The following is a 22,530-nucleotide window of genomic DNA, read 5'->3' on the forward strand; positions in this document are numbered from 1 at the left end:
GTGTGGGGACGTGCGTGCGTGCGTGCGCGAGAGACTCACTGTGTGTGTGTGTGAGAGCAGCCAGTGTCAGACAGTCTTGTAGCTGCAGGTCTCGGGGTCGATGGTCCATGGACGTACTGAGAGGAAGCAGAGAGCGAGGCTTTCGTTTCTTCAGCGACGTCACAACATCTGGACGGAGAGACACGGACACACATCAACCATGTACACACACTAAATACACACTGCTCATTCAAAGACCTGCTAAAAGTCCTGCAGCCTGAGATCCTTGGGCAAAGCACTGCTGCTCATTCCAAAGTGTCACTTGAAAACTAGTCGCTCAAGACTGCTGTCAGTCAGCACTACTGCCTTAAACATGTAATGTTGTTAGTAGGAATAAACACACTGGAGGAGCCAAACCGAGTTCCTGTTTTACACAAAAAGGAGGTGGTGCCCCCTGAGGAAGACTATGCTTGTCGAAACGTTGGTTTCCTGAAAAAGAACATCTAAATAAATTGTGGCTAAGAGTACAGCACCATCAACGCTGGTGTGTGCTCCCTCCCCTGTGTTTGCCCCCAGAGGTAAAAACAAAGAAATCCCCCACCCTTTTTTTTAACCAAATGGATTATCTCAGATTGCTTAAAAACAAAAACGAGACCTTTTGCGATCAGACCTCCGACACTTTGGAATAGTGTATATAAGGCTTGCTGAATAGTGTTGGGCGATCTGACCATACAACGTTTATCAAAATGTATTGTTCAACTGAGTGACACGTTCAGGGAAGTATGAACTCACAGAACACACACAAGTTGGATAATGTGAACGGAACAATATTAGTTTTTTTCTGGGAATTGAATGAAACACGTACCTGGTCTTTCTTTGGTCTTTGAAGTTGTAGAGGGCTTTCTCCATGAATCACCACTCGCTGAAAGTGTGCGCAAACACACAATTTTTTTTTAATGTTCATTTAGAGTATCAATTATTTGTAGCTTTTTTCCCCAAAACTGTTCGTTATGCCAGTTAATTACACAGTTAATTCTACAAGCTCGCAATGCGTTGCGTTGCGAGCTTGTAGATAGGCGAACTTGTTGAATCTCACCCCTGAAACACAAACATTTACTAAACTACCAAACCTGCTTTAAAAAAAAGGAAAGAAAAAATAATTGAAAACAAAAAGAAATGATAAACCAATAAATTAAAATAAAATGCAACACTATAAGAGCCGTGGTGCTGTTACCTGGTAGAGAGAGAGGAAGAGGAAGGGGAAGGCTGCTTCTCCTCTTCTCCTCTTCATCATCTTCATCAGAGGGCTCCTGTCTTCCTGGTAGCGAGCTCTCTGCTCCTCTTCCTCCCTTACCTAAAAAATATATATCTCTTGAGAAAACAGCTACATTTGCTTATTTTTATAATTTTTGTGCATAGTTGTTACCGCTTTTTCTCCCTAATTTAGTCGTTATGCCAATTGATTCCTCCCCACCCCGCCCAACACTCCCTGATGACAGGTGGCGCCCCAGCCCGTCCCAGGAGCGGTATTATGGATCCCACTTCAGTTCTAGGCAAAACCCGCTGTGATTGGCCAGTAGTCGCTGTGATTGACCGTTCTCATTTTTGTAACTATGCCTAAACCTAACCTTAACCCTAACACTAACCGCAATAAAACTATGCCTAAACCTAACCTTAACCCTAACACTAACCTCAATAAAACTATGCCTAAACCTAACCTTAACCCTAACACTAACCTCAATAAAACTATGCCTAAACCTAACGTTAACCCTAACACTAACCGCAATAAAACTATGCCTAAACCTAACCTTAACCCTAACACTAACCTCAATAAAACTATGCCTAACCTAGTAAAACCATGCCTAAACCTAACCTTAACCTCAGTAAAACCATGCCTGCCAGGGAGCCAATCAGACACAGGCAAGGCGGGTCTATCCTGTAACGTTGGTGGGATTCATCATAATCAGGCATCCCGCGAACCCACTACATTGAAAACCTAACGACATCACTGCACCGATGAGACGGAAATTATGCCATCTTGTAACGAGCATTAGTGAGAAGGACCAAAGCGTGTAGATCTGCTATTTTTGAATAGCTAACACTAAAATCAAAGATGCTGTCCCAGTTTTAATGGGTTAAGAGTGTGACTGTCTAGTGGTTCTTACCTGTGCTGTCTCCGTTGACAGAGGGACATGGGCTCTGCACCGGGTCCCCACCTCGTGTCCCCGCCGCTCCTGGTTTCTTCTTCTTTGCTTTGCTTTTAGGTTTCGGCTTATCCCTCAGGTCCGCACCCTTCTTCCCTGAGAGCAGTGGTGGAAGAAGAACAAAAGATGTTTTACTTAACCACTTGCATCCCAACATTCCCTAATTCTGTATTCTGGGGGGAATAGTCGATCTACAAGCTCACAACGTGTCACAACTATGAGCCGATGTATACAGTACAGCGTTAAAGTGGTTACACTTATGTCGATGCTATTAACTACTTTTTCTGGGGGACCCACTGGAACCCCCTCAAAGACCCCTGGGGGTCCCCAGACCCTCCTTTGAGAACCACTGCACTAAGGAAATGTATTGGATCATTTGAGGTTAAGAATAAACACTGTGGATATGTGGGAAATCATAGTGAAACAATTATAACTTGTAGTCGTGTTGTAGTGACAGTTGTTTACCAGTAGATGGCACTGTGATACACCCATTGCTATACCTTTCTGCTTCACATACAAACAAACATTGTCCCCCAGTACTGGCCGGTCACCTTTAGGTGGCATGGTGAACTCCTGCTGCGACACCCTCCACTCCTGGACGGTGAAGTCGTCCGCTCCGGTCCACACCACGTCGGGGTCCACGGGGGACCAGTCCACACACAGCAGACGACCCCGGTGGTCCCGGTAGTTACACACACCCGTCTCCTGCTGCACGTCCCACACCTGACACAGGAAAACACACAACGTACTTAACCCATTAAAACCTGAAGCCCAGTCTACAAATATAGCCTTCTAAATCAGTGGTTCTCAAACCTTTTCGTAATTCAAATTTATTCAATATTTGTTTTTTAGATGTAAGGTTACTGTTAATTTTAATAGCTAATTTTGATTTAGTTTTAGTCATAGTCTTTTGAATAAAATTCTATTTAGTTTTAGTCACATTTTTTACTGTAATGTTTTTGTTTTAATCTAGTTTAATTGACAAAATATCATGAGATTTTAGTCAACTAAATTGATTTAGTCGACTAAAGCAGGGAACGTTTTTCAGGCCAAGGACCCCTTAGCTGAGAGAGAGATGTAGCAGGGACCGCCCCACTACACATGGGATTAATGTTAAATGTGTTTTATCCACTTAAACCCTCAATACTTTGTAAACTTGACCTTTGGCTCTGTACTTGGTCTGCTCTTCTTCCCCTCTGCACCAAACCTCTTTGCCAAAAATAGCCCATCTACAAGCTCACAACGCGCCGTAGCGTCCGTTGTGAGCTTGTAGATCGGCAATTTTCGGCAAATACTTTGCAGAGTCAGACTGAAAAGAGCTGATCTAATATCATCACAACGCGTTGCATCATGACATGTTGTGAGCTTGTAGTTCAGCCATTTATTTATTTTTAAAGGTTTTACAAATTTTGAAAAAGTGTAGTAGCCTACTCTTGGTTTGGTACTGTAAGAATAATTCAGTCACAACGTTGTACTTTTACCCAAGTGAGAAGCCTTTGTCTTGTATTTTTCATATTGTAGGATTGTCATATTGAACAAACTCCCATACTCTCATTCCCAATGGCTTGAATGAGATTTAATTTGCTTGTTTCCTATGAATTGCTTGCTTCCATCATATTATATTGTCTTTTTAAACCTGATGTTGTAATGTAGTAATCTACATTATGTGAATATGGCTCCCCCTGCTGGGACAGCCTGGTTGTGCTAGGTGTGGATATGACACACTTGGGTCTAGTGCAGGTGGAAAGTAACCAAGTATATTTACTCAGGTATTGTACCTACAGTAAGTACAGTTTTGAAGTACTTTTAATTAATTCACTAAAGTTTATGTTGGCAGACTTTGATGGCGTCATAATGTCTGATTCATACTTGGCTGTGTGCCGAAAATAGCTGATCTACAAGCTCGCAAAGCGCCTGTGACGCGTTCTGAGCTTGTAGATCTGCTACACCCACGCGCAGCCAAGCATAAAATGACTTGTCTTAGTTCTACTGGATCTCTTTTACACTCCAGCCTACCGGTAGTTTATTTTTGTTGAAATTGTCAGTATATTTAGTCATACTTTTAGTCATCATTACAGATTTTTTTTTTTTTCGTCAGTGAAAAAAGGTAGTCGAACATTTTTTGTCCTAGTTGTACTCATACCACAAACAGTGTGCATGTACTCATAACACATAACAGCAGTTTGAATTAACACAAATTCATCGCAAGAAATAAACGCTCCCGGTGTGTAGGGCAGTGGTTCTGGTTCTCAAACGTTTTTTTTTTTCTCTCAGGGCACCCCTGGAATTTACTTTTTCAACCACGGCACCCCTGAATGCCATTGTTAATTTATAGAACCTTACATATAGGTCATATTACGGGACGTAAATATGTATCGTTCCCCCTAAGATACAGTATGCCACGAGGAATACTTGAGAATATCATTAGGACAGAGTTTCCATTAGGACAGATTGAAAATAGCTTGATGTTTAACCACTTGAACTCCAGCATCCCTATTCTTATTCTTATCTCATCCCTAAAAATAGCAGATCTACAAGCTCGAGCTTGTAGATCTGCAATTTTTGGCAAAGAGATTTGGTGTAGATGGAAAACAATGCACCAAGTACAGTGTAACTCAGCTCCGTTTTACTAAGGATAGATGAAAGGATAAGTATTATAGAGGGTCTAAGTGGTTAAACTAAAGTGATATTGATGAATTCCAAATATTATGAAAGTATTCTGAGGCACCCCTGGGCTTGCGTCACGGCACCCTAGGGTGCCACGGCTCTTCATTTGTAACCAAATGTACACTACTCAGAGTTACATTAACGCTCAGGCGTTTATAGTGCACACACACTTGGGCTTGGGCGTAAATTACCGTAATTTCAAAGTATCTATCCATCCATCTATCCATGGTGACTGGGATCTTTAATCCATGCAGACACTGACCTGGGCGGTGCCGTCGTAACAGACGGTAACCAGACGAGCATCATGGTGGGGGCTCCATGCCAGCCCAGTGACCTTGGCGGTGTGACCAGACAGGCTCCTGTAGGGCTCAGTGATGACCACAGAACTGTCTGGAGGATTCTCTGTGGAAACACATTCAAAAAGGTGCTTAAGTGGTTCCCAAACTGGGGGGTCCTCAAACTATTTTGGGGGGGTCCCCAGATGATTAGTATAAGTGCAACAGTGTTTTCTCACTCAACAGTAATCAAACCAACATACAGCATAAGTGTATACAGGGTATCTATCTGCACATTTCTAAAGTTACAATTTAATGTATTTTAAGACCTTTTTAATACCAAATAGTACATAAGAAAGAGGCAAACATTGTGAAAATAGATGATCTACAAGCTCACAACGCTTCGCATTGCGAGGGTGTTGCGAGTTTGTAGTTCGGCTATTTTCACAACATAGTTATCTGTGGAACCGAGTCAAACTAAATGCAATGCCTACAATTCCAAGTGCTTGTCAGGATGGCGGGTCCCCAGTTGAAATAGGATTATTTTCGAAGGTCTGTAAAGTTTGGGAACCCTTGCTGTAAGTGATACCAGTGAAAGTGACCTTGTGGTTGAACTTGACACGCGCTGATAGTCTGCCTCTTAATCTCATGGACAACGTTATATACGCATATGGCACCTTAATGTCTATATCGTGAACAATATACACCAGCTGCTATGCTCATGCACGTTATGTCTAAACCTCAAGTACATACTGACTGGATAGAGATGTATTGTGTAAATATTTTTTCCCCTTGAGCCACAAATCCTGTTAATTGTGATAATTTGTATTCTACAAATAACTACAAATAAACAAATCATGTTGTTGTTCCCCAAACAGGCGAGACTAATAATGGGAGAACGCAACAACACGCAAAATAATTTGCTTTATAAGTTTAGCCAGGTGGTCAGTTTGCACACCTGTGCACAGGGGAAATAATATGTGCTTCAATCACAGGGGAAATATGTTCTTCTAAAGAACACATAAATAATTTGTAAAGAGCAACCTCAGAGAGCTCTTACTTTTAAATGCCGTCAAAACTTCTGCTTTTAACAGCACTTTTTAATCTTCACATTTCCAGCTCTAGTGCACTCTTTGGACGGGTACATTAATCGAGAATAAAGTCGTTACTGTCGGGCAGACATCTTGTATATCCATATTCCAACTTTCAACAACTGTTTCTCTTTATAAATCAATGTCCTACTTTGTCACCCACAAGCATCACGCCAAAGAAGCGGAAAATAGCAGATATACAAGATCACACCGCGTGGTATCGCGACATGTTGTGAACCTGTATATCAGCTATTTTTTAACCATTTTGAAAGTGGTTAACTTTGCCTGCGGGTTTTAAAAATATTGAACCAATGAAAAGTATTAAGAGAGCTTGTGGCTAAATAATAACTACAATGGATCCATTGGAACACCCCCATTTAATAACACTAATAATACATCAAATGTATATAGCGGTTAGGTTACTTTCCTTCCTGAAAAGTAACCACTTTGGACATACAAGGTTTCATCTTGATGAAATAAAGGGCAGATATTATTATGATTATGATACGATCCTCAGGGTGATGACAAGTCATAAGTCTTCAGCAGAAAACAGACCAGAAAACAGAAGTGTAAAGCCAGCAAAATAGGATCGTTTGCTGGCTTTACACTTGGAGAGATCTATGCAATAATCAGGAGATGAGGGGGTCCCTCTCAACAAGGTCCTGTGGACCCCAGGAAAATGAACAGTCTTCAATATAGTGGTGGACAATAACTGAGTACATTTACTTGAGTACTGCACTTAACTACTATTTGTTGAGTAAATGAGTATCTGTATCTTATTATGGATACTTTCACTCCACTCCATTTCAAAGATAAATATTGTACTTTGACACTACATTTCTAGGAAGGAAGGAAACAGTATGTTATGAATTAAACACTTGAGCCCTGTTTCAAATATAGTGAAAATAGCAGATCTACAATCTCACAACGCATTGCATGGCGCCACGTTGTGAGCTTGTAGATCTGCCATATTCACAATTGTTTTGTTTGAATATTTCTGGAAAACGATTTTGGAAAATGACAATTTCAATACGGCGATGCATTGAGATTAAAAGGTTAAGCAAATGTCATTTTGACCTTTCAACACTTATTTTTAGTACTCCAGTACATTAACTCGAGTCCAAATTTGACGGAGCAACTTTCACTTGTAATTGAGTGATATTTGACCAGGAGTATCTATACTTTGACTAAAGTACTGGAGTTGAGTACTTTGTCCACCACAGCATCAGTACTGTACTAATGGGGATCCGTACTAAACAATAAACGCTGACCTAAAGGCTTAGCCAGCTGCTAGCCTCCCGCGTGACCAATTTATGATTAAAACATTCCAGTATTATGCACCACTTAAAAACACACATGTCCAAAGTCCGGCCCAGGAGCCAATCGTGGCACGATGGCAGATTTTATATGGCCCTCGGCTTCCTTCCTAAAAACTATTATTGATGGCCTGCCAGTATAGTCAAGTTCCTGAGCGTTTTGAAATTAAAATGTAGGATAAGTGATATGTTTCGGTTGAAACAAAAACGTTTTTGTTAAAAGGTTATATTCTGATATGATAGTAAGCGTTTATAGAGTGTTCTGTAACAGGGGTCTGCCCGTCTCTCCAGCTCTTTAATAAACAGATATTAAATATATGTATTTTCAGGTGGGTTGCCAATTTCAGCCAATCAGGAGAAAGTATCGATTTATCAGCTTAAATGTTATAGTTTTTTTCCAGTTTCAATTCTGTCTGCTCACTGCTTAGTGTCATCTCTTCCAAATGCACTAGTTTAGCCAGTATCCTGTGTGCATTCCCTCTCCTGATTGGATACAATTGGTATCCCGAACTGAAACTGCATTTCTGTTTACTAATAAGCTGGAGAGAGATGGAGACTCCTGTTGCTGAACTCTATACACAAAATCTATGGCAATGAGTACTATCAGAATATAGAGCTATTTAACACTTATTTTAACAAATAAATATCACTTACCCTACCTTTAACCTGGTCACATTTGTCTTTTTTTTTCTCTCTTTTTTTCCATTTCATTTAATATTATCATTTATACTAGCGAATTCAATTTTGTTTTACTTTATACACCACTACACCTCAGAGGCAAATATAGTACTTTTTTGAAAGATCTTGAAACACTGAACAATTTGAATTATTTTGAAAATAAATAAATATATATAACACAAATCTTCTCTTACGGGGTCCCTGGCACAACATCTTTTAGGATGGGGGTGCGAGGGCAAATACATTTGGGGTCCTTCACATGAAAATGTTTGAGAACCACTGACTTGAAAAAGACAATTCGAACACTCTTTTTGTTGGTAGTTCCCATATCGGATGCATGGCTCTGAGAAGAGTGAAGTAGCTTGAAAACATCCCCCGCACTCACTTAAAAGCCCTTTTAGGATCTCATATTTGCTGCTGCTAGGTCATCATTAAATAAATGAGAGATCCTAAAAGGACTTTTAAGTGAGTGTCTGTTCACAGAGAGCGTCTTTTGAGCTGGCAGCACCAGTCTGCCAATGCGTTTCTATGGATTAAAGCAAAATAAAATCTTGACGACTGAAAAATGTTGTATGGCCGGCCCAAGTCCTGATGTGTAATTATTTGTGAAAGGAGCCACCCACAACACAATATGTAAAATTATGAAGTTTTAGTAATGTCGCTCCTGCGGTTCTACATAGTTGCCAAGCAGGTGAAGAAATCACAGATTGAGGCTTTAGCCTTTGCTTTTATGAAATATCCCAGATATTCCTGTTTTATGGAAGATGCTTCAGAACATATTGCTAGTTTGACCACTTCAAATGCTCTAATCTTAAAATAATAGCCTATGTACAAGCTGCATTGACAGCTTGTAGATCGACTATTTTCGCTGCACAACACGCAGGCTTCATGGGGTGTGTAATTAATAGAAAATAAGTACATTTCTGGGTGAACTACTCCTTTAACCCATTAATACCTAGAACGCATCTGTGTCACTTTAGATTTCTTTGGCTATTCAAAAATAGCAGATATACAAGCTCATAGCGCGGCACCGAGTGCCGCGCTATGAGCTTGTAGATCTGCTATTTTTGAAAAATCATGAAAAAATATTTTTCAGATTTCTTTCAAAAAACTGTTAGGATTTAGAAAACATTTTTAAGAATCGCCTCAGGTCTTAAAGGGTTAAGCTGTTGACCGGATGACCGGACATTCAAGCACAGCCAACAGTTGATCAGCTCAAACACAGAGCATGTCAATAAATGCTGCATTCGAGCATTATGGACATCATGATATCCATATCGCCACTCCGCTCCAAAAACACTTTTTATGGACACAGCGCCTTAGACCACATTGCTAGTTATTGTTTGTATAAAGCAATAACTAACCAACCAGCAATAACTATGACAGAGTGCAGGTCGTGCACATACAGTAGACCACAGTGCGATGTTTGCATAAAGCTGACCTATGACGGAGCGCAGGTCGTGCACGTAGATCACGGCGTTGGTGGATCCGGACGCCAGCAGGAAGTGGTGCTGAGGCTGCGGGCCGTGGTCGCCGTGCCAACGCAGACAGTTGATGATCTTGTGATGCTGCTGGATGCTGCACAGCTGCTTCAGACTGGGAGCCTCGTACACGTCTATGGAACTGGAAAAATACAAAAAAATATAAACACACAACAGGTTTTCTATGTGGGGTCGGTTGAGTGAAGTAGCTTTGGTTTAGTATCCCTATTATTCAATAAATTGATTACATGATCACAATTCAATAAATGCATGATTGTCTATTCTAGCAATATGTTTCAGTGCCGCCACTATCAATATCTCATTTACAATTATGACATTTAGACACATTAATTGAATTTTTTCATAGTGGTCTATGGCCCGGAACTTGACAAAGTTCTAGGCCAGTGGTTTTGAACCTTTTTCATGCCAAGGACCCCTAAATTGATATACATTTGGCCGCGGACCCCCATTTGAAAATGTTTTGTGCCAGGGACCCCCAGAAGCAAAGATATCAGTTAATTTTCACTTAAAAAAAATATAAATATTCAAAGTTATGCACACATTTTCAAGGTTTTTCAAAAATAGCAGATCTACAAGCTCATAGTGCGGCACTCGGTGCCGCGCTATGAGCTTGTATATCTGCTATTTTTGAATAGCCAAAGCTAAGTGGTTAAAAATGATTGTGACGCTATTAACACATTTTGCTGGGGACCCCCGATACTCCCTCAAGGACCACTGGTGGTCCCCGGACCACTGGTTGAAAACCACTGTTCTAGGCTGAACCACCTGATTTGAGAGCAAGGTTGACAGGGACACCTGGTGAATGTAATCTAAAAGGTGGTGTAAGTGATGTCTTTTAGTTAAAATGAGTGTTAACCATCTCTATTTTCTGATAGAAAACATTGTTAGTGAGTGTCTGTGAACGGGAGTCTACGGGGTAGAGATATACTGTAGGCACATATACAGCAACATGGATCGCACTGAAGATGTCATATGATTGGTTAGAAAACAGGTGTCTCACCCGTCCTCGTTGCCAATGGCGACCACACTGTTGTCTGGCTTCCAGCTGATGTCTGTGTGTGCAGACAGTTTGTGCTGCAGGAAGAAACACAGATAGCTGTTAACCACTTGAACGCCAACATCCATATGTGGGGGGGGGGGGGGGGGTTCATTCGCCAAAAACTGCAGATCTACGAGCTCACAATGTGTAGCATTGCGACGCATTGTGAGCTTGTAGATCGGCGAGATATTTGGCGCAGACGGAAACAAGCGGTCAAAGTACAGTTGTAACTCAAGTCCGGTTCTCTAAAACTAGAGGGTTTAACTGGTTAAATGCTGTTTACATCCAATGGCAGAGTGGAGTGACAAAATTAACACTGGTATCTATGGCATTTGGGACGCATGTCACTGTCCCTCTTACCTTGATGCCGTTGGTGTCTTTGATGAGTTTGTCTACATCAGCCGCGTCTCCAGCCAGGTTCCAGGGGTCGTGCTGCAGGATGTTGCCCTCGCCGGCACAGCTGTACAGAGTGTGGGACGGGCGCTCCCCGGAGCCGCCTGGAGGTCACACACACACACACACATGTTTGTATTGTACTTGTGTGTACATCAGCATGTTATGCAGGCAATTGTATAAATGCCTCGCGATGTGTTGTGAGCTTGTAGATCAGCTATTTTCACTATTTCTTGAAACAAATTTGCCCCGACAGAGACGATATGCGGTAGATGCCTCAGAGAGGTATATATATATATATATAACTCTCATACAGGAGATAACTCATAGAGGTATAATATAACTCTATGGTGGACATCACCTTCACAGTCTGCCGCCCAGCAGATCAACTGCAGACACACACTGTCAGTGAGTGTCAGACGTGACAAACAGCACGTCTGGCTGAGTGAAGAGAAACCTCACAGCTCAAATAACTTCACATCGACCCCCCTGACCCCACCAGAGACAAAACACAGCAATACTTTGTTGACGCTGTCGGGCAGAAACCTTGTATCTCCATATTTAAACTTTTTTTTTTGGTTTCTTTTTTTTTTCTCCCGTAAATTAATGCCTTTCTTTGTCACACTACACACAAAAGTAGCAAAAGTAGCAAAAATTATTATAGTGACAATGAAAGTGGTTACGTGTCTCTGTGGGTTTTTATTGAACCAATGAAGTCTTAACAAGAGCTTGTAACTAAATAACTATATTGGATCCATTGGGACACAGGTTCTTTTTTTCCTTCCATTTCCTGAAAAGTATCAATTTTGAACATACTGTACAAGTTTTCCACCCGACGTCGACGTTTATGCTTTCAGCGTCCCTGCAGCTCATAACTCCCAACAGGCCCTCGAGAATCACTAACGAAACGTCACCTTGAGAAGACGGAACTCGAGTTTAACTGAAGTGTGAGCTGAAGCCCTGCCAGCGCCGTAGCAAACAAATTAGCAGCATCCCTTTGTTAGGTTTTTCAAGCACGTCAGCAAATTCTCTCTCCTCTTCCCTGCGCGGCGACGACAATTACGTTTTTTTTTTTTACGGCCGTAGGACGGCCGGCGTGACTGATACCGCTAATCAAAATGTCATCCGGCGACAGCTGGTGAAAATTAACTTCCGCAAACATCTTGATTTTTGCCCCACGAGTGGCTCTGAGGGAAGAAGTGGGGTGTAAGCGCTTTTCGGGAGCTCCACCCAATTAGTGGCGAGTAGATTAGCAATGTGTCTGGAGATGTTTTAGGGGTGTGTGTGTGTGTGTGTGTGTGTGTGGTTGTTCCATCTTTCGCTGACTCGCTAGCTTTTTGTCTTGGCCTTTTCTCCTGCACTCTCTGTGTTGTCTGCGGTTTGTTGTCGTTGTTGTTGTTGGGATTTCTGCTGGCTCAGATTTATTGCGGTGTGAAACTAGACCAGGGTGACAGTTGTTGTTGCTGCTGCACTGTTCATTAGTGAACTTACCGAAAGACATGGGAGGGACAGGGGGACCCCAGGCCAGCGCGTAGACCGTCTTGCGGTGGTAGGAGCTGGACACCTGGGGAGGCCTTGGAAGAGGACAAGGAACATAATGGTTTAGAAATAATGGTTTTAGTCAGCAGTTGGTGCAAGCAAAACAGTACACTACCTCACACCCCTCTGCCTCCATTCATCGCTTCAACATCTCTCCTTATTACAGAATGATTAACTAAATGTTTTAAAAAAAAAAAAAGATAATACCCATCAAAATAAATAGATTATCCTTACTTGGTGGAGAAGGCATCGTAGATGCCGACTTTACCGTCATCCGTCCCGAAAGCTAGAGATGCTTCTTTCTTTGGATGCCAGGCCAGCTGGAAACCACAAAGGAAAAGTAATAACACAAATATTAACTTAATAGAACATTTAGTGTTAAAGCTCGACTTTTTCAATCTTATCGTCATAATTAGTCATTTATGTCTACTTGCTCAGTGTCTCAGAGGTACCAGTGGTTTTCAACCGGTGGTCCGGGGACCACCAGTGGTCCTTGGGGGAGTACCAGGGGGTCCCCAGCGAAATTAGTTAACATAGCGTCACAATCGTTTTAACCACTTAGCTTTGGCTATTCAAAAATAGCAGATCTACAAGCTCAGCTTGTAGATCTGCTATTTTTGAAAAATCTTGAAAATGTGTGCATATCTTTGAATATATAATTTTTTTTAAAGCGAACATTTTTAACTCAAATCTTTGCTTCTGGGGGTCCCTGGCACAAAATATTTTCAGACGGGGGTCCGCGGCCAAATGTATATGGATTTAGGGGTCCTTGGCATGAAAAAGGTTGAAAACCACTGGTCTATAGGATCACAATTGGCCCGTGTTCGGCGGGGTTGGCGATATCACTATACTCCTACAGGCGGCACCTGTCAGCAGGGAGTGTTGGGCGGGAGGAGTAGAAAAAAGGCTCTATACGTCCTCCCAGTGGGGGCTCCTCACTGGCAGGACAGAAAGGTGTGAAGGGAGGAAATAATTGGCATATGACTAAATTGGGGAGAAAAGGGGGTTAAAAAGCGCCCAAAAAAAGAAAGAAAACGGTAGAAGTGCTCCTTTGACTCATTATAGAGCCAATTCATTTGTCTTCAAATCATAGGCGGCATTAAAAGGGGCCTGATACCCTAAACAAACGACTAAATTAACCTAGGGGTTCAAGTTTTAAAAAAATGTTTTACTTTCTCAAGCTCACAATGCGATGCATAGATGGACTATTAGCCCAAGTACAAAATAGGGCTTAAGTGGTTAAAACTGCCAGATTACTCAAGTTAATTAAGCATTTCCTTTGAACTCCAAACAAACTGGTTTTCCTTTTTTCCGCATCGAAGCTGGACCTTACCGCGGTGACTTTGGACTTGATGCCTTGCCAAAAGGTGCGGGTTTCGTACAGGTTCTGGAGGGACATGGTGCTCCACACCCGGATCATGTTGTCCCCCGTGCCCAGGGCCAGGCAGCCGGTGGCCACGGGGGAGAAGGTGAGGGCGTAGACGAAGCCCCCCAGAGTGGGCAGGGTCCAGCAGCAGTCCAGAGAGGACAGGTCCCAGCACTTCACCTGCAACACACAGCAGGGGTGCAACAGTTAATCCAATTAATCAATTCAATTGATTATGAAAAATGATTGATAATCAAAATTTCAATGTGACCCAGCTCTGTTTAGAACCAGCTCAATATGTTAACATTGTCACAATCAAACCACATTGGATTTCAATGGCGAACAAATAATTAGTGTGATGTCAGACTTCGGTTCTCTATGGCAGGGTTTCTCAAAGTGGGTGCCGTGATGCAAGTCCAGGGGTGTCGCGGGATACTTTGATAATATTTATTTGATAGAATTGATCAATATCACTTCAGTTTAGCCACTTAGATCCTCTATACTTATTACTCGCACTGTACTTGGTGCGTTTTTCAATCTACACCAAATCTCTTTGCCAAAAATAGCCGCTCTAAGAGCTCTAAGAACCCCAGAATAGGGATACTGGGGTTCAAGTGGTTAAACGTCAAGTAAAAAGTTGTCATAATGGAAACAGATATTCTCTCAAGTTTTCCTCGTGACATGCTGTATTTTAGGGGGAAATGTGTAAGGTGCTATAAAGTAACAATGTAATTCAGGTGTGCCCTGAGCCAAAAATGTTTGAGAACCACTGTTCTACTGAGAGCCAGTGTCCTACAGTATATCTTTGTCCATGGTTCTCTATTGAGAGCCAGTGACCGACCTCTCTGACCATGGTTCTCTATTGGCAGCCAGTGTCCTACCTCTCTGTCCATGGAGGTACTGAACAGCAGCTCTCTGCCGTCCTGCAGACACACAGAGCTCATGTTGAAGACGATGCGAGTGTGATTCTGACCCTCTGAAGAGGAACCCAGCAACGTCCACTTCTGTTTCCCTGACTTGGTCAGGTCCCACAGAACCAGCTCTCCACTGCACACACGCACACAGACACAGATGTATAAATGTATGCACTCATGCATACAAAGACAGACACAAACCCAAACAGACATAATACTAAATGGACACATACTGTAGACACCAAAACCCACACTGAACACACTGACTGAACGTACTCAAACACATACATAAGTCCATGGGCAGGAACACACACACACACACACACACACACACACACACACACACACACACACACACACACACACACACACACACACACAGGGAAAAGTGTGTGTGTGTGTGTGTGTGTGTGTGTACCTGAAGCACGAGGACAGCAGCTGTGTGGGTCTTCCTTTGGGCCAGTGGACGCTGAGCCACAGCCTCTCCTTGACAGTGGGGTCCACTGACCCTCGCCTCTTCAGAAAGGGCAACTTCAGGGTCATCACACCTGTATGTGGAGGAGGGCATACAGAACATCATTGAATGATTGACTTACATTCGTATTGACAAAAACGCATATACATATTTCTGGGATGTGTGTGTAAACTGAGTGCCGCATGGTGAGGATTTAGTAAATAAACATTATGCTTCTATCAACACCACCAGGCATGACGATGGGAACAGAGAACCGGAATTGTTAACTCAGAGAATCGACATTGTACTCAGCTCAGCTGTTCAATTATTTTTATCAATGACAGCATGTTTTTCTGACTGTGGCTCATTTGCTAACAATGCAGTTTTGTGTCTACGCTGCTGAAAAGGAAAAGTCAAAGTGAAATTCACTTTTCTCTGGCTTAACATTAACCTCAACTAATAGCCTCAAACTAGGTCAAAATGCAGCAGCTACAGTCCTAACCAGAACAAGTACATTCGACCACATTACCCCAGTCCTCGTCTCTCTAAACTGGTTGCCAATACAAGCCAGAGCGGATTTCAAGGTGCTACTCTTGACCTAAAAAGCCCTAAATGGACCTGCACCGTCCCATCTAGCTAGCCTAATTACACCATATTTACCAGGACTGTGTCTGTGCTGCTGCCTACCTACATAACAATCACCGGGTACAGCAAAAAAAAAACACTTGGGGGGGTAGAGATTCTCACACCGTGCCCCCTACTTTTAATATGCCCTTCCTCAGACTGTTCAGGAAGCTGACTCAGTGGACATTTTTAAATCTACGGTAAGCTTAAAGCTCTCTTTGCACAACAGTTTCCCCTAGTTCCCTAGATTTTAACTGAACCAAATGTTTGGACTGTTTTTATGCTTGTGTTCTTAGCTGTGTTCTTATATTCATATTTATGTGTACTATTTCTTGATACTGTATTTTTTTCCCCGTTCTGTTGTGAGGTGTACGGAGACCCCTTGGGGTGACGATGCACCATAAACAAATAACATTTAAAAATAGAAAATGTAACCACTTTCAACCTGGTGTCCCTATTCTGGGCATGTCATTATTGGCGAAAATGCCCATCCCTAACCAGGTACACATGACGGTAGACACAGCATCCCTAACCAGGTACACATGACGGTAGACACAGCATCCCTAACCAGGTACACATGACGGTAGACACAGCATCCCTAACCAGGTACACATCGGTAGACACAGCATCCCTAACCAGGTACACATCGGTAGACACAGCATCCCTAGTCTGGGAGGCTTCGGCTCAAAGCCTGGACAGCAGGGGCGCGGCCACTGATTTCTGATTCAAATCAACAGCCAATGAAGAAAAGGGGGCGGGATCCACATGCAGTGGGTCTTACATGTAAATAGGAGCGACGGGAAGCAATTTCCCCTTGAGAAATTGCGGCCGCCATTGTTGTGTACTGCTGTTTGCCTCTCGTCGGACTTTTTAGACGAGTAGACCGGTAAGAGGCGTGTCCGCTCAGATTCTGAGCGTAAGTTACATCCGGCCCAGAAACACCAGGGCTTTGGCCCAGAAGTTCCTCGCCGCTCCCGTTTGTATGCGAGGCGAAAAACTTCTGGGAACTCAGATTACAGCATCCCTAACCAGGTACACATGACGGTAGACACAGCATCCCTAACCAGGTACACATGACGGTAGACACAGCATCCCTAACCAGGTACACATGACGGTAGACACAGCAACTTTCACCACAGAGGATGTTCTCAGTCAGATGAATAATCTCACCTTTGCCCCTGGCCGTGCTCCAGATTCTGATGGTCTGGTCTTTGCTCCCAGAAGCCAGATAACCTCCCGTCTCCTCTCTCTTCTCCTCTCCATGCATCTCTCCATTCGCTGCTAAATAAGTAAAAACAAAAGATTTGTATACATACTGTATGTGAAATATTTATTTTTCTGGGGCTGTGTACGACACTGGGTGCATTCATTTAACCACTTGCAATCTGTCATCCCTATTTTGGGCATGTCCCCGGTTCGAATCCCAGCCAGGTGGATCATTCCCCTACCCTCACTCCTTATTTCGTGTCTCTCTCCCACTTTCTTTTTTTACTCCTACATTTCTATCCCTCGATTTTGCAACCCTTTTTTCACCCGGTGCCAATTTTTGCTAAGTGATCCTGGGCACTACACTCCCCCCACCAGCCTAGGGAGGCCAGGGTCGAGCTCATGCCTCCTTCAATGCATGAGAGCCAACTGACCTTCTTGTCACCTGACAGGGGGGAGTTTCCCTGGTTGGACGTAGCGCGTGGAAGGAACACGTTATTCCAACCAGTTCCCTTCCCCTCCATCAGGCGCCCCGGCTGACCAGGGGGAGGCAGTATAGTGACCAGGATTACTGCATGTTTTTGTGAGGGTATTAACTACCCTAGGAGACACGGGGAGAACATGCAAACTCCACACAGAGTAGGCCCTTTCGCCAACCTCACCTAGGGTATGGGCGCTGGTGACGCGGAGGAGAAGACACGCCCCCAGCGCCCACAGCGTCCCCGGCGGGAATCGAACCCAGGACCTTCTAGCTGTGACGCCTCTCTCCCACTTTCACTATACAATTGCAGGGGAGCGTTGTACGATGACGTGTATACGCATACTGTAAGTGGTTTAAGACGCCCGCTACCCTCCCGCCATCCCCTTTCGACAACATCGGCTGTTAAGAACAGTGGTGCTGACCACTGAGAGATTATTACCCTTCCGCTAACATGAGAACGGCAAAGGCATGTTATGTTGAAACCATGTAGGGTATTTTAAGCACCGCATCGGCGGCAAAACAAACACAAACAGAACACATGACCCCGTGCTGTGACTACCTTCTGCTGGCACCTCTATGACAAATTCAAATGAACATTTAAGCACTTACACCCTATCTACTTGGTTGACCATTGTGGCCCAGGACACTAGGTCAGCTAGTATTTCCCTCAACACCAAATCTCTACGTTGAAAATAGCCAATCACGCATCACAACACCTTAATTTTTTTCTTCCACGTTTACAGCCACCAATAAGCAATAACTCTTATTAGACATTAGACAACTATCTCAAGGTGTCACAACCCTGACACTGACGTGTTGTAGATTGGCTATTATCAGCGACGAGATTGGTGTAGAGGGAAAGCAGTAGTGGTTCTTATTCTCTTAGCTTTTCTGCCTTTAATGGATTGCACAGTAGAGTGACAGATAGGAAATAGGGAGAGAGTTCGAGGACTGACATGCAGCAAATCCACCACTTGGGAATCGAACCCGGGACACGCCATCAGGCATACGTGCCTTAACCACTTAGCTCTCAGCGCCCTAGTAGGGGACCTAATATAAGTCCCCCTGGGGTACACCGGTCAACAAAGTATACAGGGTTTAAGTGGGTTAACCGAGTGCACCTGATCATAATGCCTACCTGTGATGTCATCAGGCTTGGCAGCGTACAACTTCTCCTCATTGGCCGACGGGGCCCAGGCGAGGGCGTGGATCTCGTCTTCGTGGCCACGCAGGCGGTGGAGCACCTCCCCTTTCTTACTGATGTCTATCAGCGCGATCATCCCGTCTTTGTAGCTGAGACAGGAAGTGACATCATTCAGCCAGGACACAATGACAGTCATTTAGGGCATTGGTTCTCAAAGTGGCGTCCGGGGACCCCCAGGGGTCCTTGAGGGGGTTCCAGGGGGTTCCCAGCATAATTTGTTAATATAGCATCACAATCATACCCCTTTATCAATATTTTATACGTTGGCTATTAAAAAATAGCAGATAAACAAGCTCACAGCGACTATGACCAAAATAAATCAAAATTTGTCGTCAAAATCAACGCTGCTCCTCACCCCACGGCCACCAGGTTCCATGTGTGAGGCGAGCAGGACAGGCAGAAGATGGTCCTGGGCTCTGGGAAGAAGCTGAGTGTGTCCCCGGTGTGGTACCAGTGACACACCACGACGCCCTTCTCGTCCCCAGACACCACCAGGTTCTTGTCCACAGGAGACCACTGGACGGCTGTAATGGTGTTCTGGAGAAAATGACAACAATTCAAGTCAAACTTCAGTCTTAAGAAAATAACTTGCAAAAGATCTCATCATTTGTGAATTGTCATAAAAGTCAAAGGATGTAGACAATCATTTTACACGTTTTATTTTAATGACAGTATTGATTGTTATCCTGAACTCTAAGACCATATACAGTATAATGGGGTTGAGTTAGATTCTTCAATTTCTCATACCAGTCTCCAATTGGCACGTGCGTGCGTGCGTGTGTGTGCGTGCGTGCATGTGTGTGTGTGTGTGTGTGTGTGTGTGTGTGTGTAAATCTCATTACTGAGAGCGACTGGGTCCTGGAAAGATTGCCTGGAGCATCAGTATACGTGTGTATCTATGTGCATGTGTGTTTTACAGAAAGGATGTCAGTAGACTATAGTCAGCAGGAAGTTGGCATGCCAATATTCCAGTCAGGTATCTCTCTATCTCTTGGTCTCTCTATCTCTCTCTCTCTCTCACACACACACACACACACGCACACGCGCACGTATACAGTGTATAACATGTTTATAATGAATGGTTTCAATTATAGGCCAATACTACTGTACAGTATGTGTTTTTTTATGTTTATTAAACACACACACACACACACACACACACACACACACACACACACACACACACACACACACACACACACACACACACACACACACACACACACACACACACACACACACACACACACACACACACACACACACAAAAACATTCATACAAATTAGGAATAACCTATGACGTAAACAAAAAACAGGACACAATCCTCCCCATAAAAATTACAGACCTGTAAGGGTAGCAAGCGTATGGAACCTCCGATAGGAATCGTTAAATGGAACCGTTAAGGAATTGGACCATTAAGAAGGAATTGTTAAGGAATCCTAAAAAGTATCCCGACCCTAATGACAACATCCAAATTCAGTGTCAATAGATAGGTGGCACAGAGGAGGAATACGAACTCACCTGGTGCGGCGAATGCTCCTTCAAGAGCACCTTGTCATCTGCATCCCAGAACTTAATGGTGCCGTCATCAGAGCAGCTGACACACAGCTGACTCTGTCCTGCATGCTGGCTGAAGGAGAAGCCTGACACCCTCTCTCTGTGACCTACCAGCTCACCTGGAACACACACACAAAACATTACATTGTTTACCATAGAAAAATTACCCCCAGTTTGATATGCAATAGGTCCCGGACTTCCATATCATATATATATATAAAGATATATACATGTATTAGGGGGACACTATTATCTCTCGAGCCAGACTGTTGTCTGACAATTTTCAAATGCTCCCGTCATTCAGAGAGTGAGCGGAAGGGGTTGTATAGCAGTGGTTTTCAACCCTTTTCATATCAAGCCAAGGTCCATTATTTAATGGGCATTTGAGCCAAGGACCACCATTTGATGAGATTTAGACTCACAGACCCAAGACTTAGAATATTTTGTCATCGTTGGATAAGATTGTGTCCACAATTCCATCCATGCTGTATTGATGTTGGTACCAATAGGAGAGATAACAGGCAAACGTTGATTAAAATAACAATTCTTTAATTAAGTATAAATGCAGATGTTTGACAATAATTTAACTCCTGAGAGACACTCTCAACAGTTGAGGATCTACTGTATAAGGGTCCATTTGGTTACCAACTCTCCATCATTTAACTGGGGACCACCTGGAATCCCTTCAAGGACCACTGGTTGACCACTGTTGTATAGGGTTGGATCAGTCTTTGAAGATATGGGGGTGCCAAATCTTTGGTTACTTTGTAGTAGGCCAACATCAGTGTTTTGTACTCTGTGTGGGCAGTAACTGGGAGCCAAAGGATGGAGCGGAGAAGGGGGGAGACATGTGAACATTCTGGTTGGTTGTAGACCAAGCGTGCCGCGGCATTCTGGATCATTTGGTGGGGCTTAAGTGCACATGCCGGGAGGCCAGTATAGGAGGGAGTTACAGTAGTCAAGTTTTGATATGACTGAGGTCTGGATAAGGAGCTGGGCTGACTCCTTTAACCCTATACGTCGGCTATTTGAAAATAGCAGATCTACAAGCTCACAACATGTGACACGTTATGAGCTTGTAGATCTGCCATAAAAAATCTTGAATGACTGTACATTTTGGGAATATTTTAGAGACCTTATAATAACACAAATCTTGTATGGGGGTCCCTGGCAAAATATATTTTCAGATGGGGTTCTTCGGCCAAATAGCCGAAAATACCCATCAACATCAATCCAAGCTTCTATGAAATCTGAAACATAATTTTATTCGATATGTAGTGTGTGTGTGTGGGGGGGGGTCCTCCTAGCCCTGAAACATGACTGTCATACAGACAAGCGTCATGTGAACCATGGCTAGGGGGGTCCCTGCTTCATCTCTCTCTCTCAGCTAAGGGGTCCTTGGGCTGAAAAACGTTGAGGACCCCTGGGTTAGAGAATCACTGTCACATCATCATCAAACTCACCCACCACCCTGCAGGATGGTGAGGCCACATCAATCAGATAGAGCTTGTAGATCTGCTATTTCCCCCCCAAAAGATATTGAATAACTGAACATTTTTGGAATATTTTTGAAACCTTTTAACAACACAAATCTTGTATGGCAAAAAATATATTTTCAGATGGGGGTTCTGCGGCCAAATACATATTAATGTGGGGGTCCTTGACATGAGAAGTTACAGAATCACTGTGTCATATCATATGGGTGATCAGACTCACCCACCACCCTGCAGGAGGAGGATGCACCCACATCCACCAGATAGATGGTGTTCCTGGCTCCAAAGCCCAGCAGGGTGCCACTGCCACTGGTGTCACTGCAGCGGCTGCAGTACCAGTTAGGAGACGCTGGGAGCGCTCTGTCGCGCATATCTGCTGTCACAATGTATACTAAAAATATAAAGATATTATAAAGTCTGCAAAAAACAACAATTAAACTCCAGTTGTCATCAACACATCACATGCAGCCAGATGCAGCATCCATGCTTCTTCTTCTGGTCGTAAACACGGCGACACACGGTCATATGGCAGAAGGAAGTGTCGTAA

At 43.4% G+C, this 22,530-nt stretch overlaps 1 protein-coding gene across 2 annotated transcripts in view; it reads right to left on the reverse strand.

The window, feature by feature from the left end:
* gemin5 (gem (nuclear organelle) associated protein 5) overlaps nucleotides 1–22,467 on the reverse strand; it is an 851,612-nt gene extending 829,145 nt beyond the window's left edge. For both annotated transcript variants that reach the window (XM_080434642.1, XM_080434641.1), the window contains exons 1-19: nucleotides 22,207–22,467; nucleotides 20,455–20,609; nucleotides 19,288–19,469; nucleotides 18,867–19,021; nucleotides 17,212–17,322; nucleotides 15,382–15,511; nucleotides 14,931–15,096; nucleotides 14,017–14,229; nucleotides 12,918–13,003; nucleotides 12,636–12,718; nucleotides 11,112–11,248; nucleotides 10,713–10,786; nucleotides 9,652–9,833; nucleotides 5,113–5,252; nucleotides 2,735–2,906; nucleotides 2,145–2,279; nucleotides 1,214–1,333; nucleotides 845–901; nucleotides 40–168 (exon numbers count right to left, since the gene is read on the reverse strand). In XM_080434642.1, coding sequence (XP_080290768.1) covers nucleotides 40–168; nucleotides 845–901; nucleotides 1,214–1,333; nucleotides 2,145–2,279; nucleotides 2,735–2,906; nucleotides 5,113–5,252; nucleotides 9,652–9,833; nucleotides 10,713–10,786; nucleotides 11,112–11,248; nucleotides 12,636–12,718; nucleotides 12,918–13,003; nucleotides 14,017–14,229; nucleotides 14,931–15,096; nucleotides 15,382–15,511; nucleotides 17,212–17,322; nucleotides 18,867–19,021; nucleotides 19,288–19,469; nucleotides 20,455–20,609; nucleotides 22,207–22,354 — 2,575 coding nt within the window. In that variant the 5' untranslated portion in view covers nucleotides 22,355–22,467. The remainder of the gene's footprint in view (nucleotides 1–39; nucleotides 169–844; nucleotides 902–1,213; nucleotides 1,334–2,144; nucleotides 2,280–2,734; nucleotides 2,907–5,112; nucleotides 5,253–9,651; nucleotides 9,834–10,712; nucleotides 10,787–11,111; nucleotides 11,249–12,635; nucleotides 12,719–12,917; nucleotides 13,004–14,016; nucleotides 14,230–14,930; nucleotides 15,097–15,381; nucleotides 15,512–17,211; nucleotides 17,323–18,866; nucleotides 19,022–19,287; nucleotides 19,470–20,454; nucleotides 20,610–22,206) is intronic.
* Between the last annotated feature and the right edge of the window lie 63 nt (nucleotides 22,468–22,530).

This window comes from Gymnoscopelus braueri, assembly GCF_963280865.1.
Source record: "Gymnoscopelus braueri genome assembly, chromosome: 8".
In the NCBI taxonomy this organism is placed as follows: Eukaryota; Metazoa; Chordata; class Actinopteri; order Myctophiformes; family Myctophidae; genus Gymnoscopelus; species Gymnoscopelus braueri.